The sequence below is a fragment of the Ambystoma mexicanum genome, chromosome 4q, assembly GCF_040938575.1.
Source record: "Ambystoma mexicanum isolate Mex_15411 chromosome 4q, UKY_AmexF1_1, whole genome shotgun sequence".
NCBI lineage: Eukaryota > Metazoa > Chordata > Amphibia > Caudata > Ambystomatidae > Ambystoma > Ambystoma mexicanum.
In genome coordinates, this window is record NC_090928.1 from 1306942257 (window position 1) to 1306954511 (window position 12255).

General features: G+C 44.3%; 1 protein-coding gene across 1 annotated transcript in view; it reads left to right on the top strand.

Annotated features, from left to right (window-relative positions):
* The window catches only part of LOC138468418 (coiled-coil domain-containing protein 88B-like), a 545411-nt gene that overhangs the window by 305083 nt on the left and 228073 nt on the right, over positions 1-12255 (top strand). The window contains exon 6 of the mRNA XM_069608969.1: positions 2492-2668. Within this exon, the coding sequence (XP_069465070.1) occupies positions 2492-2668 (177 nt within the window). The remainder of the gene's footprint in view (positions 1-2491; positions 2669-12255) is intronic.

Genomic DNA, 12255 nt, shown 5'->3' on the forward strand with positions numbered 1-12255 from the left:
GAACCGAGAGGGTCACAAGGAGAGAAGTGACCTTGCCTTTCCGAGCCAGGCCCATGAAACCTCCACAGAAGGAATTGTAAGACCGTAAACAATAGCCAGCGTGTGTTGCAGCAGATGTCAACGTTACACAAGGCCATCCTCCGCTGATAACCAAGCTGAGGGGAGACACTTGCCACTGTTGTACCGGCCTTGACTCCAAAGACAAGAAATCGGTTCATCACAGCCTGTGAGTCGAGGGGAAAAACCAAACTGTGTTTGAACAAAAGTAGCAAAATGGCTAATTGAAGAAAGTACAAAGAACTGTTTGTTTGATACGAAAGGGGAAAACCAGCTACAGAGGAGGCAGACACCACGTGGGTGTTCACTTGGGAAACTCTGGGCGATTACCCTTTGGTCGAAACTACCATTACCAGAAGGCACTGGGAACAGTCAAAGTGGTCATAAAGGGGTCTAGTAAAATTCTCTGTACAGTCGAAAGCCTTTGACTGACAGATGATTTTGAAGCTAAGGGAAGTGAATCCTGCATCTTAAAGTTGGCAAGAGTGAACCCGATGGAGGGATGCCGATAAAGAAGGGGCGAAGCCAAAAGTCACGATTGACAGTGTGTTGACAGGAGTGAACCCGACAGAGGGTTGTCCACCATGAACTCTTTAAAAAGACATTAAGATTCGTGAAAGGCACAAAGCAGAGTGCGTTGAAAGCCGCAGTGAACCCGATGGAGGGAAGCTGACATTCGAGAGGTGTCTGAGCCCAGAAGAGGGGAATCCAGGGGTGAAATGACATCACCCTACGTGCATGCAGAAAAGGAACTTTTGTTTATTATTTTGGAACACATCAGATCCTCAGAGGCAAGAGACTTTTTGTAGAAAAGAGACTTAACCACCGAAGGCTCTGATAGTTGAGAGCGAAACTGCTAGCACTTGCTCGGAAAGCTCGACCATGTGCTGTGCTCCGGAGTCCTACCTTGTCCGTGCTCAAAACATGGGGAAGGGAGACCCGACTACAGCAGCCTGACCTATTATTTTGAACACTTCTTTCTTTCCTGTGAACCCTATCCCACACTCTTTATTTGTATTTAGTGTAAGGATTGGCAATAGGTTTTTCTTAGTATAGGCCCTTTTATTTGACAAGACGCCACTAGGACTGCCTTATTATTTGATGGTTGTAGCTTGCTCCCATTTTAGGCTTAGGTATAGATTAGGTGTTTTTCCAATCTGCATACAGTTTAATAAATACCCTTGAACTGTGATCACTTGTGTCTGTCTTTACTGTTGCAACCATGAGTTCCTTACACATCCCAGCTGTGTCGTCCGGCGTCTAAGGCTTCCACCCTCACCTTTGAACTATAAATTATCCCTCCCCACACCTTGTATTACAAATTATGTCATTGTAAAGTATAGATAGGGGGACCATCTTTTCCATCTTTATGGTTTTCTGGTTTATGATTGGTGGCCTGGGATCAGCTGCTATCTTGTAATTCAGGGGTCTTGGGACTGGGGCAGTTGCAGGGCTATAACTTGTAGTTGGCTGGGTGGGGGTCGGAGGCTTGCTCTGCGCTAGTTGTGATAACATGTGAGCGGGGCGCCCTGCACCATCTCATGGCCTTGCAGGACACATTCTTTCTCGGGATAAAGTGTATTGGCAACAGTTGTAGAGCAAAGGAAGGTTTCTGTGGAAATGAACAGCGTGGGTCTCTCTCTCATCAGCGCTTGGGCCTGTTCAGGTTTCTTCAGCAGGTTTGCGGTCTGTGTCTACCGTGCTGCCATGCAGGCCGAATGCTTCTGCCATAGCTACAAAATGGCGTCTGTTTAAATGCGCGCACTAAGTCTAAACATCTACAGTTTGCGTAAAAGTATGTCTGTGCTGGGTCTCTTAGCATGCCCCCCTCCCACCTGCCATATCACAGGTGTCTTCATGGGATTCGCCCCATACTAAAGCGCCTACGTGGGTGGGATAGGTTCATTTCCTTCCCAACAATTCCTGGGAATAGCACAGCACGTTACTAAGAAGACCCAAGTCCCAGGTCGAGTCAGGTGCACACAGCTTCTTATGACATCTCAATGACAGTGATATGACAGTGATTTGACATGATGCAGTTCAGTTGTTGGCGTCGACTTGTTCACTTTTGAAGTGAATGGTGCATGATTTGAGCACAACAGAGGTGCAGAGTGCACAGTCCCAATGACTAATGATCCTGCATCTTTTCTAGGGACCAACCTGATGGATTCCTGTGTATGGAATATGCAGCTCTGCTATCCCCATAGGTCACTGGTGTTATAGGCCTCAACACTGCGTATATGACGGTCTAGAGGCTGTGCAGCATCTGTTTCTGAGGAGAGGTCAAGAGTCAATGACCTGAAGGCCCCAGTGGTGTATCTGCCGAAAGCCACATGATCTTATCCTCAATGACATGTACAGGGCGCACTATGTGAAACCCCACATACACAATGCCATAATCACAAACAGTCTCTCTTTTGGATCCGCCATGCAGATATGGGAGGAGCTTCAGGAATACGCTGAGAGGCGCCATCAGGCGGAGCGGGAAAAGGACTATCTGCAGCTTCAGATGTCATCAGCAAATTCGCAGCTGTTTCATGCTAAGCTCTCCGCCAATCAGCTGGCCAAGGAGAAGCTGGCCCTGGAGTGCGAGCTCTCGGCAAGCAGAACGGTGAGTCTCCCAAGTGGTTATAGCTTCTACCTCATCTTTCATCTGTGGATAGACCTGTGCAGTACTAAATAAAATGTTGTTTAGTTGATGGTGCACAAGTGCAACCCACACCTTGCACAGGGTTCACCGCTGCCTGTTCCCCTTCCACCTCAAGCCTCATGCAATGAGCACCCGCAAAAACCAACTCAGTAGCCCCTGTGCCTCTTTGACATGGCTAAATGTTCTGCATAGACTGTAGCACACTTGATCGATTAAAACACTGGCACGGATCAGGGTCCCCCTATGGCCCCCTATGCCTCCCCTATGGCCCTCCTATAGTTCCCCTATGGTGCGCTCATTGCCTTGAACCAGTATGGTAAAGCAGGGGCTGGGGCCTGCACCCGAGTGGCTTGCCTTGGACACTTACTGTCCTATCTCCCTTACACCACAATGCACATAACAGACATGTGAGTAACCCTGTCCCACTGCCTCCACTCGAGTACAATGTTACCTTGGACAAACCTCCCAAGGTAACAAACACACATACTTTTCAAATAATAAAATACTTTCCATACCATACTGAAGTAAGTGCACAATCATGAATACACGCTTAGCCTTTTCGTCTGAGGGGTGCAGTATATCAGGATTCTGTGCTATTTTCACGCACTTCACTGAGCGGTCCAGTATATCAGGATGCTACGCTCTTTTAATGTTCCACACTGAGCGGTGTATGTTCTTTTACTGCACCGCACGGAGTGGTGCAGTATATCAGGATGCTGTACTCTTTTAATGCACCACACTGAGTGGTGTATGTTCTTTTACTGCACCACACGGAGTGGTGCCGTATGTCAGGATGCTGTGCTTTTTTAATGCACCACACTGAGTGGTGCAGGATATCAGAAGGCTACGCTCTTTTAATGCGCTTCACTGAGTGGTCCAGTATATCAGGATGCTGCGCTCTTTTAATGCGCTTCACTGAGTGTTCCAATATATCAGGATGCTGTGCTCATTTAATGCGCTTCACTGAGCTGTGCAGTAAATCAGGATGTTGCACTCTTTTAATGCACTTCACTGAGCGGTCCAGTATATCAGGATGCTGGGCTCTTTTAATGCGCTTCACTGAGGGGTGTAGTATATCAGGATGCTGTGCTTTTTAATGCACCACACTGAGTGGTGTGTGCTCTTTTTATATGCCACACTGAGTGGTGCAGCATGTCAGGATGTTGCACTCTTTTAATGCGTCCCACTGAGGGGTGCAGTATATCTAGAAGCTGCGCTCTTTTAATGTGCTTCACTGAGTGGTGCAGTATATCAGGATGCTGCACTCATCTAATGCGTCCCACTGAGCGGTCCAGTATGTCAGGATGCTGTGCTCTTTTAATGCACCACACTGAGTGGTGCGTGCTCTTTTTATATGCCACACTGAGTGGTGCAGGATGTCAGGATGTTGCACTCTTTTAATGCGTCCCACTGAGGGGTGCAGTATATCTAGAAGCTGCGCTCTTTTAATGTGCTTCACTGAGTGGTGCAGTATATCAGGATGCTGCACTCATCTAATGCGTCCCACTGAGGGGTGTAGTATATCAGGATGCTGTGCTCTTTAATGCACTTCACTGAGCGGTCCAGTATGTCAGGATGCGGTGCTCTTTCAATGCACCACACTGAGTGGTGCGTGCTCTTTTTATATGCCACACTGAGTGGTGCAGGATATCAGGATGTTGCACTCTTTTAATGCGTCCCACTGACGGGTGCAGTATATCTAGAAGCTGCGCTCTTTTAATGTGCTTCACTGAGTGGTGTAGTATATCAGGATGCTGTGCTCTTTAATGCACCCCACTGTGTGGTGTAGTATATGAAGAAGCTGCGCTCTTATACTGCTCCCCACTAAGGATTCCTCAGCTGTTTGGGCACCTAATGTATAAAGACCTATCTCTTTCTGATTTCTTATGGCTTTCTAAGTGTATTATGTGGTTGGAGTCTCTCTGCTTTCAATGGGCTCCACATCATCCTCTTACTGTGGTCTTGGGTTTACCTCACGCATCCCTGCGTGGATCACCCCCGCCTCTGAGGTGCTTGCTTGATGCTTCATTGATTGGGACGACATGTCTGTGCTCACACCAGGAGCTACACTCATCCTCAGGTGTTCAGTCCATTCCCACACTCCCTCATCTGCTCTCAAGGCCGCTTTGCTCTGTTCTTTAGCAGATGTTCTTTCTTCCACTTGACTACCACTCTATGGCTCCATTTCAGACATACAGTAGGCACCTCAAAATCCATCCACTCCTCAAACTTACCACTGTTCAAACATCTACTGGTCTGTCTATCTTAGAATCGTTCTTCAAATGGAGTAGGAAAGCATCCACCAAGGAAATCTTCATTTTGATGTCTCTTTCTACTTAGCGTATAGAAGAGTGGGAGGGCTGCAACGCAAGCAACCACCTTACTATAAAGGCCATGATACTCCTATTCCATGGAAACCATTGGTTTCCTGCTCGATGGTGAAGTGTTCCAATTCCCACTAATACAGTTTCTCCTGATGGACAGCACTGATCTCTCCTCACCATCTCAGACTTGTGACAGGCCTTCAGCCAAACCGATCTTGGATGCATCTTTATGGAAGGTAATCCTGGCCCTTTGTACCTTGGCAACACTTGTTGCATGTTCCATGGTTCTTCTCACAACAGGACTACCGATGTCAGACTCTCCCACTTCTCGCCGATGATATACCTGGCCATGGCTCCAAGCCAGGCACCGACTCCAAGCCAGAGACCCTGTCCTCTTGATTTACTGCACTTCTTCGACCCAGGCAGCGTGTTGCAGACCTTGTCTCCGGATACCAACCAGTCATAGCAAGCAGACTCCACAGATGGTCTTTCACTGAGTTTTGAGGGTGAAAGATCATCACTAGCCCCCGCCCCACGAACGTTCTCATCTCCTCCTGTTCTTCAGATGGAGTGGGGAAGCATGAGATGGACTCTGCCTTCTGATGCTTTAAAAAGGTGGAGGGGCTAAAATGCAAGGAAACGTCTTACTATCTGGCAATTGCTTTTCTTCATTTGGGAAAACCCTAGTGTGGGCCCATGGTGTGTGAGGAAAATGAAATGTCGCCAGCCAGATAACAACGAAGGGCTTCCTCTGCTCGATCGTGGCGTTTCCTGTTGATAGTTTCCTTCTGATGGACAGAACCGGCCTCTCCTCTCCATCTCGGACTTGCGACAGGACTGTATCGGGATGCATCTGTTTGGGGGGTAAGAGGCTGGCTGAAGTCAGGGGGGGGCTCTTGAAGGGGCGCATTGCTTAACACCATCTTTAGAGCTAGAAAATCAGTTTTGCCGCTTCATTCCCTGCCAATGGGTTTGCCTTGATGTTGGCCAACATGTCAGTTAAAGGACTGGCTCTGATGGGGAATTGGGGAAGAAATCTTCTGTAATAGTGGATGAGTCCAAACAATGACCTGATAGGTTTTCCTCTACTGCAGATAGATATTATGGGGGGGTCTGAACTTTGGTAACTTGCAGTTTTGGTACTTGACATCAATGATAGCAAAGGGGCACTTGGCGGAGCGGCCCTCTGTCCAGTTGTATCTGCCACTTACATTGAACAGTTGATAACATGGTTTGTTAACCCTCGTTATTCTGCTGCTTCATTCCCTGTAAGGATCACATTGCTACCTTGAGCCAGCAGAGCTAACAGCTGTAGCAGCTGCATTCTATAAAACAATACCTGCCCATGTGACAGGCAACTAAGGAAGATTTGCCAAGTTGCTGCATCGTCAAATATGAAGCACTTATCTCCGGTCTTAAGATCCACTGGAAATAGGTGGCTAAGCGACTCTTTCTCCAGTCTTAAGATCCACTGGAAAGAGGTGGCTAAGGCAACTCTTTCGCCAGTCTCAAGATCCACTGGAAAGAGGTGGCTAAGGCGACTTTTTCAAAACTTGAAAATGAACCAATCAGTACTCTTGTCTTTTGCACTCCTGCTATTCGCAAAAAGAGAAAAATCGGCCTTACAAATACAACAATTGGTTCAACACGGGACCCCCCCATAACAAATCCCCAATAATTGCACCAAATAGCCTTCTTTCATGATAGCTTAATCTGCTATCACTTCTTCATCAGAGGTCAGCTGCATCACCCAGGGGCTGAATAACCCACACGGACCCTGATGGTTACACCAGCTCCAAAGTCCTATCCGACAATACAAGCTCCTCAGTCAACTAAGTTTGATCCATTTAAACCATGATTGCAAACCCGGCCAAACCCTTGGAGTCACCACCCCCTTACATGAATGTCTCAGCATCTTCTCAGCTTCCAAAGAAATCAAACTGGAAGAAATGATCAAGAGGGTCTCGGGAATAAAGGCATCCTCAGAGCAGGTCTGCGCCTAGCATCAGTCCATAAATATCTCTTTCACAAATGGACATTTCTTCTCCAACTTCTACAACAGTGGTGTTTTGCAAGGCTCGGCTCTCTGTCCGTGGCCCTTTAATATGTACATCAAGCTTGTACCTGTCATCATTTCATCCTTTTCCTTCTAAATGTCTGCAGACACCCACATTGCCTTTACACTCAGCCTCCTCCTACTTCATGCTCATCTAAGATTTGATGATGAACAATTGTTTGTCTTAATGCGATCAAACTGAGGTTATCCTCCTTGGATCGACAATACCTACTCAGCCACCTCTAATGTGGCCGACCAACACTGGTTCTACCCCAACTGCAGACACACAAACCAAAAACCTAGGTGTTTACATTGACAGTTTATTCTTTTTCTCTCCTGATATCCTCAATCTAATTCATAAACCTCATTTCTGAGTGCACATTCTCCAGGGCTTAATCCTCCAACTTAACACTATGCACAAAGCGGAAGTAGCAAGAGCACTGGTCTCAACAAATATTTTTCTTTTTTTTTTTTAAATGATATAGTTTTGTTACAAAACTTTTCATTTGTACTTTATCAACATGGTTTACACTCACTATACAAAAAAAATAGAAAAGGAAGAAACAAGAAAGAAAGCATGATAAAATGTGCATTTCAGATGCTTCCTCAAAACAAAAACAAAATAGAAAAAATAGAAAAAACGCAGCAAAAATTAACTTTCATTCAATGGCAGAAACTATTGATTTCCGGTTATATTGTTCTAAAAGTGGATAATAGTGATTATCATGTTTTTGTTGACACCTGCCAAAATCTGGGCCCAACGATCGTGTGGTGTTCTGTGGGACACATGATTTGTGAGTCTTTCTCTAAATAGGTTTCTTTTCTCAATATGTTTAGGACACTCCATGATGATGTTTCATCAATGTCCTCTTGTTCACAAAAGCGGCAAAATTCCATTGTTTTCGGCAGTTGTCTGGATGTGGTGAGAGATTCGCGTGTAGGTTAGAGAGTCAGACGAAATCTGAGAAAGCGATCTCTGATGTTTCGATCTGGGAAGGTGGCTAAATATGGAGGAAGCTGGTTAATGGCTCTAATGTCTATTTCGCAATTGATATTCATTTTGTATTTATTTTGAAAGGCGATAGTCTTTATCGAGTCATTCTGTGACAATCGTTTTTTTGCTGATTGTGGACGATTGACAAGACACTCCATGGTTATGTCATTTTCCCTCATTAACTGCTCTATGGAACTTTTCTATGCCTTAAGCACAGTATCAGCTGTCGAGTTCTCTCTGATGCGGAGGATGTCAAGAGCCGGAATATCATCGTTGTTTACGATTTTTCTGTATAGGTCGAGTTTTTTGCAGGTGAAAATGGAGCTAAGGGATTGAGTGGCTATCTCGTGCCGGATTCTTACAGCCGGGAATGAGTTAGGGAGTTTTAAGATTTTCCGCCAGAAGATTCCTTCTAGTGTATCCCAAATAGCTTGATCAATGTTAATCAAGGTTTCACTCCCATATGTAATAATAGCACTCACCTTTTGTCGGTAAAATGCTATAACTGGTTTCAACGAAAACTTCCCATATTTGAAGTGTATTGAGGAACCTTGCTGCGCGAGAGAGGCTGTCTTGATTTGAAGATGTGAGATCCATTCTTTCTCTCTCTCAGAATGATTCAATAGAATTCCCAAGTACTTGATTGAGTTTTGCCACTGAAGCTTTTTGTTATCCATGAAGAACAATGTGGTTTTCTGTTTTGTTTGCCTGTTATTGGTCCGAGACCTGATCTTGGTTTTGGTTATGTTGATCTCTAGATCGTTCTCCTTCACATACTTCTCCATCTGGGTAGGTCTTCTTTGTAAGCCTACTGGGGTAAGGTCTAGGATCACAATGTTATCTGCATACAGTAAATGTGGAACAGGTGTGGCGTTGAGTTTCGTTGGGTTGGCTGAATGGAAGCGATCTTCCTCCGGAATATCTGAGGTATATAGATTGAATAGAGTTGCTGCCACTGGGCAGCCTTGCTTCAAGCCATTGTTAGCATCAATCGGCCAAGATAACATTCCATCACGGGAGAGCCTAATTTGGATGGTGCTATTAGTGCATAGTTGTTTGATCAGCTCTATGATATCTGCTGGACAGTTCCACAATCTCAATTTTTGCCAAGGTTTTTCTCTGTTAACAAGGCTGCATGTAAATCGATGAAGGCGGCATAAATAGGCCGTTTTTTTAGCAGAGCTTCATGTTTAAGAATGTTTAATATCAACAGATTAACGTTGGTTCCTGTATTTTTAATGAAGCCAGTTTGGCGGATATCAAATCGCTTGTTTTCTGTGATCCAGCTATTGAGGTTTTTTAACAATGACGTGGTGAATATTTTGCCAATGGGGTCCAATAAGGCAATTGGGCGATAATTTGTGGGATTGTTTCGGTCGCCGTTTTTATATATTGGGATCAAGATAGCAGACTTCCAAGAGTTTTGGGATTTGTTTGCTTTTTTCTTTGTTTGCAAATAGGTGTGTGCATAAATTCGCCCATTCAACCGGGTTCCATTTCAAGATGGCATTACACAGGCCGTCGGGGCCGGTGGCTCTTGACGCATTTAATTTCATTATTAGTAGCAGGATGGTGTCTTGTTCCCATATAGCCGGCCATTTCAATTCAACTCGAGCTGCCGGTATAATGTTATTATTGCTTGGCTTTCCTGTATAGATGGCTGAGAAATGGGCTAGCCAGATATTTTCTGGAATAACCTGTGTCAGTTTTTCCTGTTGGTCCTTCTGTGCATTTAGTAGATTCCATAGGCCTCCTGTGCTATGCGATTTAAGCAGGCTAAGTACCGATTCAGCATCTTTTTGGAGTAACAGAGCTTTGGCACTCTTTGTCAATTTCTGTGTTTTTGTTTGACCTTTTTCATCAGAATCGTGCTATTCGGTAGTTTTGATTTTTTTAGACAAGGGAGTTCTTTCCGTAGTTCTCTTTTTTTCTCCACCATGCGTGGATTGTAGGAGTGAATATGGGTTTTCTTGACTACGCGAGTATGGTTTATGTTTTGAAGAAATGGACTAAGTAACCATTCATAATTTATTTTATTCGACATCTGCCTCTTGGAATCAATGTAGTTTTCGACAATCTGGTTGACTTGAGATGGATTAATACGCAATCTGGTTGCCGATTTCTTTGTTTCCATCTGGATAGTGGGGAAAGTCTCTGTGCCGGCCCAGGCGGTTTCCCATTCTATACTAATAATGTGATGATCACTATATTGGGATATTGCATTTCCAATGTTTGTTGTTCTCTTTTTAATTGCTGGCGATGTATAAACATAATCCAATGTAGCTACTTGAGCCCCGCTCGACCAAGTTGGCGTGGTTGATCTTTCTTGAGATGACAGTGTGTTTATAAAGCGTTAGGTTTCGTATCTTCATCTCCTTGCCCCAATTTTTTGCTCGCGAAGAGAGAGTGGTTTCTGGTAGCAGATTTCCTTTGTTATCAAAGAGGTGTAAATTGAGATCCCCACAAATGATAAGTTGAATGTTATGGTACACGGACGAGACCTCATCAATAGCAGTAAATACCGAGTTGATGAAGACATCTGAGTTGATTGCTGTCGGGTTCCAGTATAAATTAAAGATCCCAAGAATCTCTTTTTGGGCTGTTTTATCAGTTGTGTGATCAATAGATTGAGTAAACCTGTTATATATACGCATATGGTAAACTGCGCCCATGGATTCAGATTTTTAGTTTCAACAATTTGTATTGCTGGAAGATTCTTAACCAAAGTGAGCTGGCCGGAAGAGGGACGGCCTTTCTTGCGTTGTATGGCTGGGGTGATCATGCTGTTGTAACCGTCACATCCGGGCAACGATGAGAGCCATGTTTCTTGAAGGCATATGAATTGGTGAGTCAGAATAGAGTCCATCGCATTGTGAAATAAATGATTGTACCCTCTGCTATTCCATGAACAGAGTGAAAGATCCTTGTTGTGTGGAGGTGTTGATGGTTATCTTTGTGAATTGATCGTAAAGTTGCGTGAGGAGTCACTGTAGTTTAGGTCTCTCTAGAAAGGATGTTTTGTATGATTTGTCATTACTTGTTGAGTTCGGGCTTGCTGGTGTACCGTGGGTAAGTTTCTCGATTTGTTCTGATACAAGCGTTGTTTCTTGCTATGCACAATAAGAGAATCTATCTGCTTTTCTTTGGTCATTTTGAGAGTGTTTTCTTGCTTAATATGAAGGGCTCAACAATGCTCAACTTCACTGCACTACCCTAGACCCTTCTAGGCCACCTTAAGGCATTCTCCACCAAACAAGGCAGCTGGACTGACTCTAGGATTGAGGCCTGGAGAACACGTTACCCAAGCATCATTTTCAGCACTTTATGCTTCATCCACCCTCTCCACTCTGGGACCTTCGCCTCGCTCTACTCCCCATCCAATTGCATCTCTATCCCTCATGTGCAGAAGACTCATGGATACGGATTCTATTTAGGATGTTAGGTTATGTTGTACTCTATCTCATGGTTGGATGTCATCTCCATTGAATAAAAAATACATATAATACAAAAAGACTCCATGCTGTATCAATCAGGCACACTGGGGCCTTCCTAACTCCTATGGAAACAAATGCTGCTCTACCCTTAGAGGGGTCAGAAATGTGAGGCGGACAGCATGGCAATGGTTTTTCACAAAAATCCATTTTTATTAACTCATAAGGGGTTGACAAACGCAGCACTATCCCTAACGTAATGAGTATTTTCCCTGCCTATCGAAAAATAAACTAAAGGAAACACTCTAACAAAAGGAATCTATCCCTCACACTTGTAGCTACATCAAACTTATGAAGGTAATCAATGGCAATTCAAATGTAACAGAAATAACAGGTATGTTCAACAAAGACCTAATATCTGTGTATCCTTGTAACCTGGGTCGGATCCCGTTCCCCAGATTCCAAGCAGGATTTCAATCAAAGGTTCAAATAAGTTCCTTTTTGTAGCCAAGTTCTGATCATAAGATTTGTGTTGCTCGAAAAGTCTTTCTCTTGGACTTTAACCAACAGTTCAGCCAAACGACAAGTCTTTATCTCTCCACTTATAGAAACTAGTTTAACACAACTTCTTCTTCTTAAGAAATAAAACACTTTCACAATCCTTCTGTATCAACAACAATGTTTTGTCAGGATGGTTCCACCACAAAATATGAAAGGTCTTGCCACTTCTTCTTCACAACCTT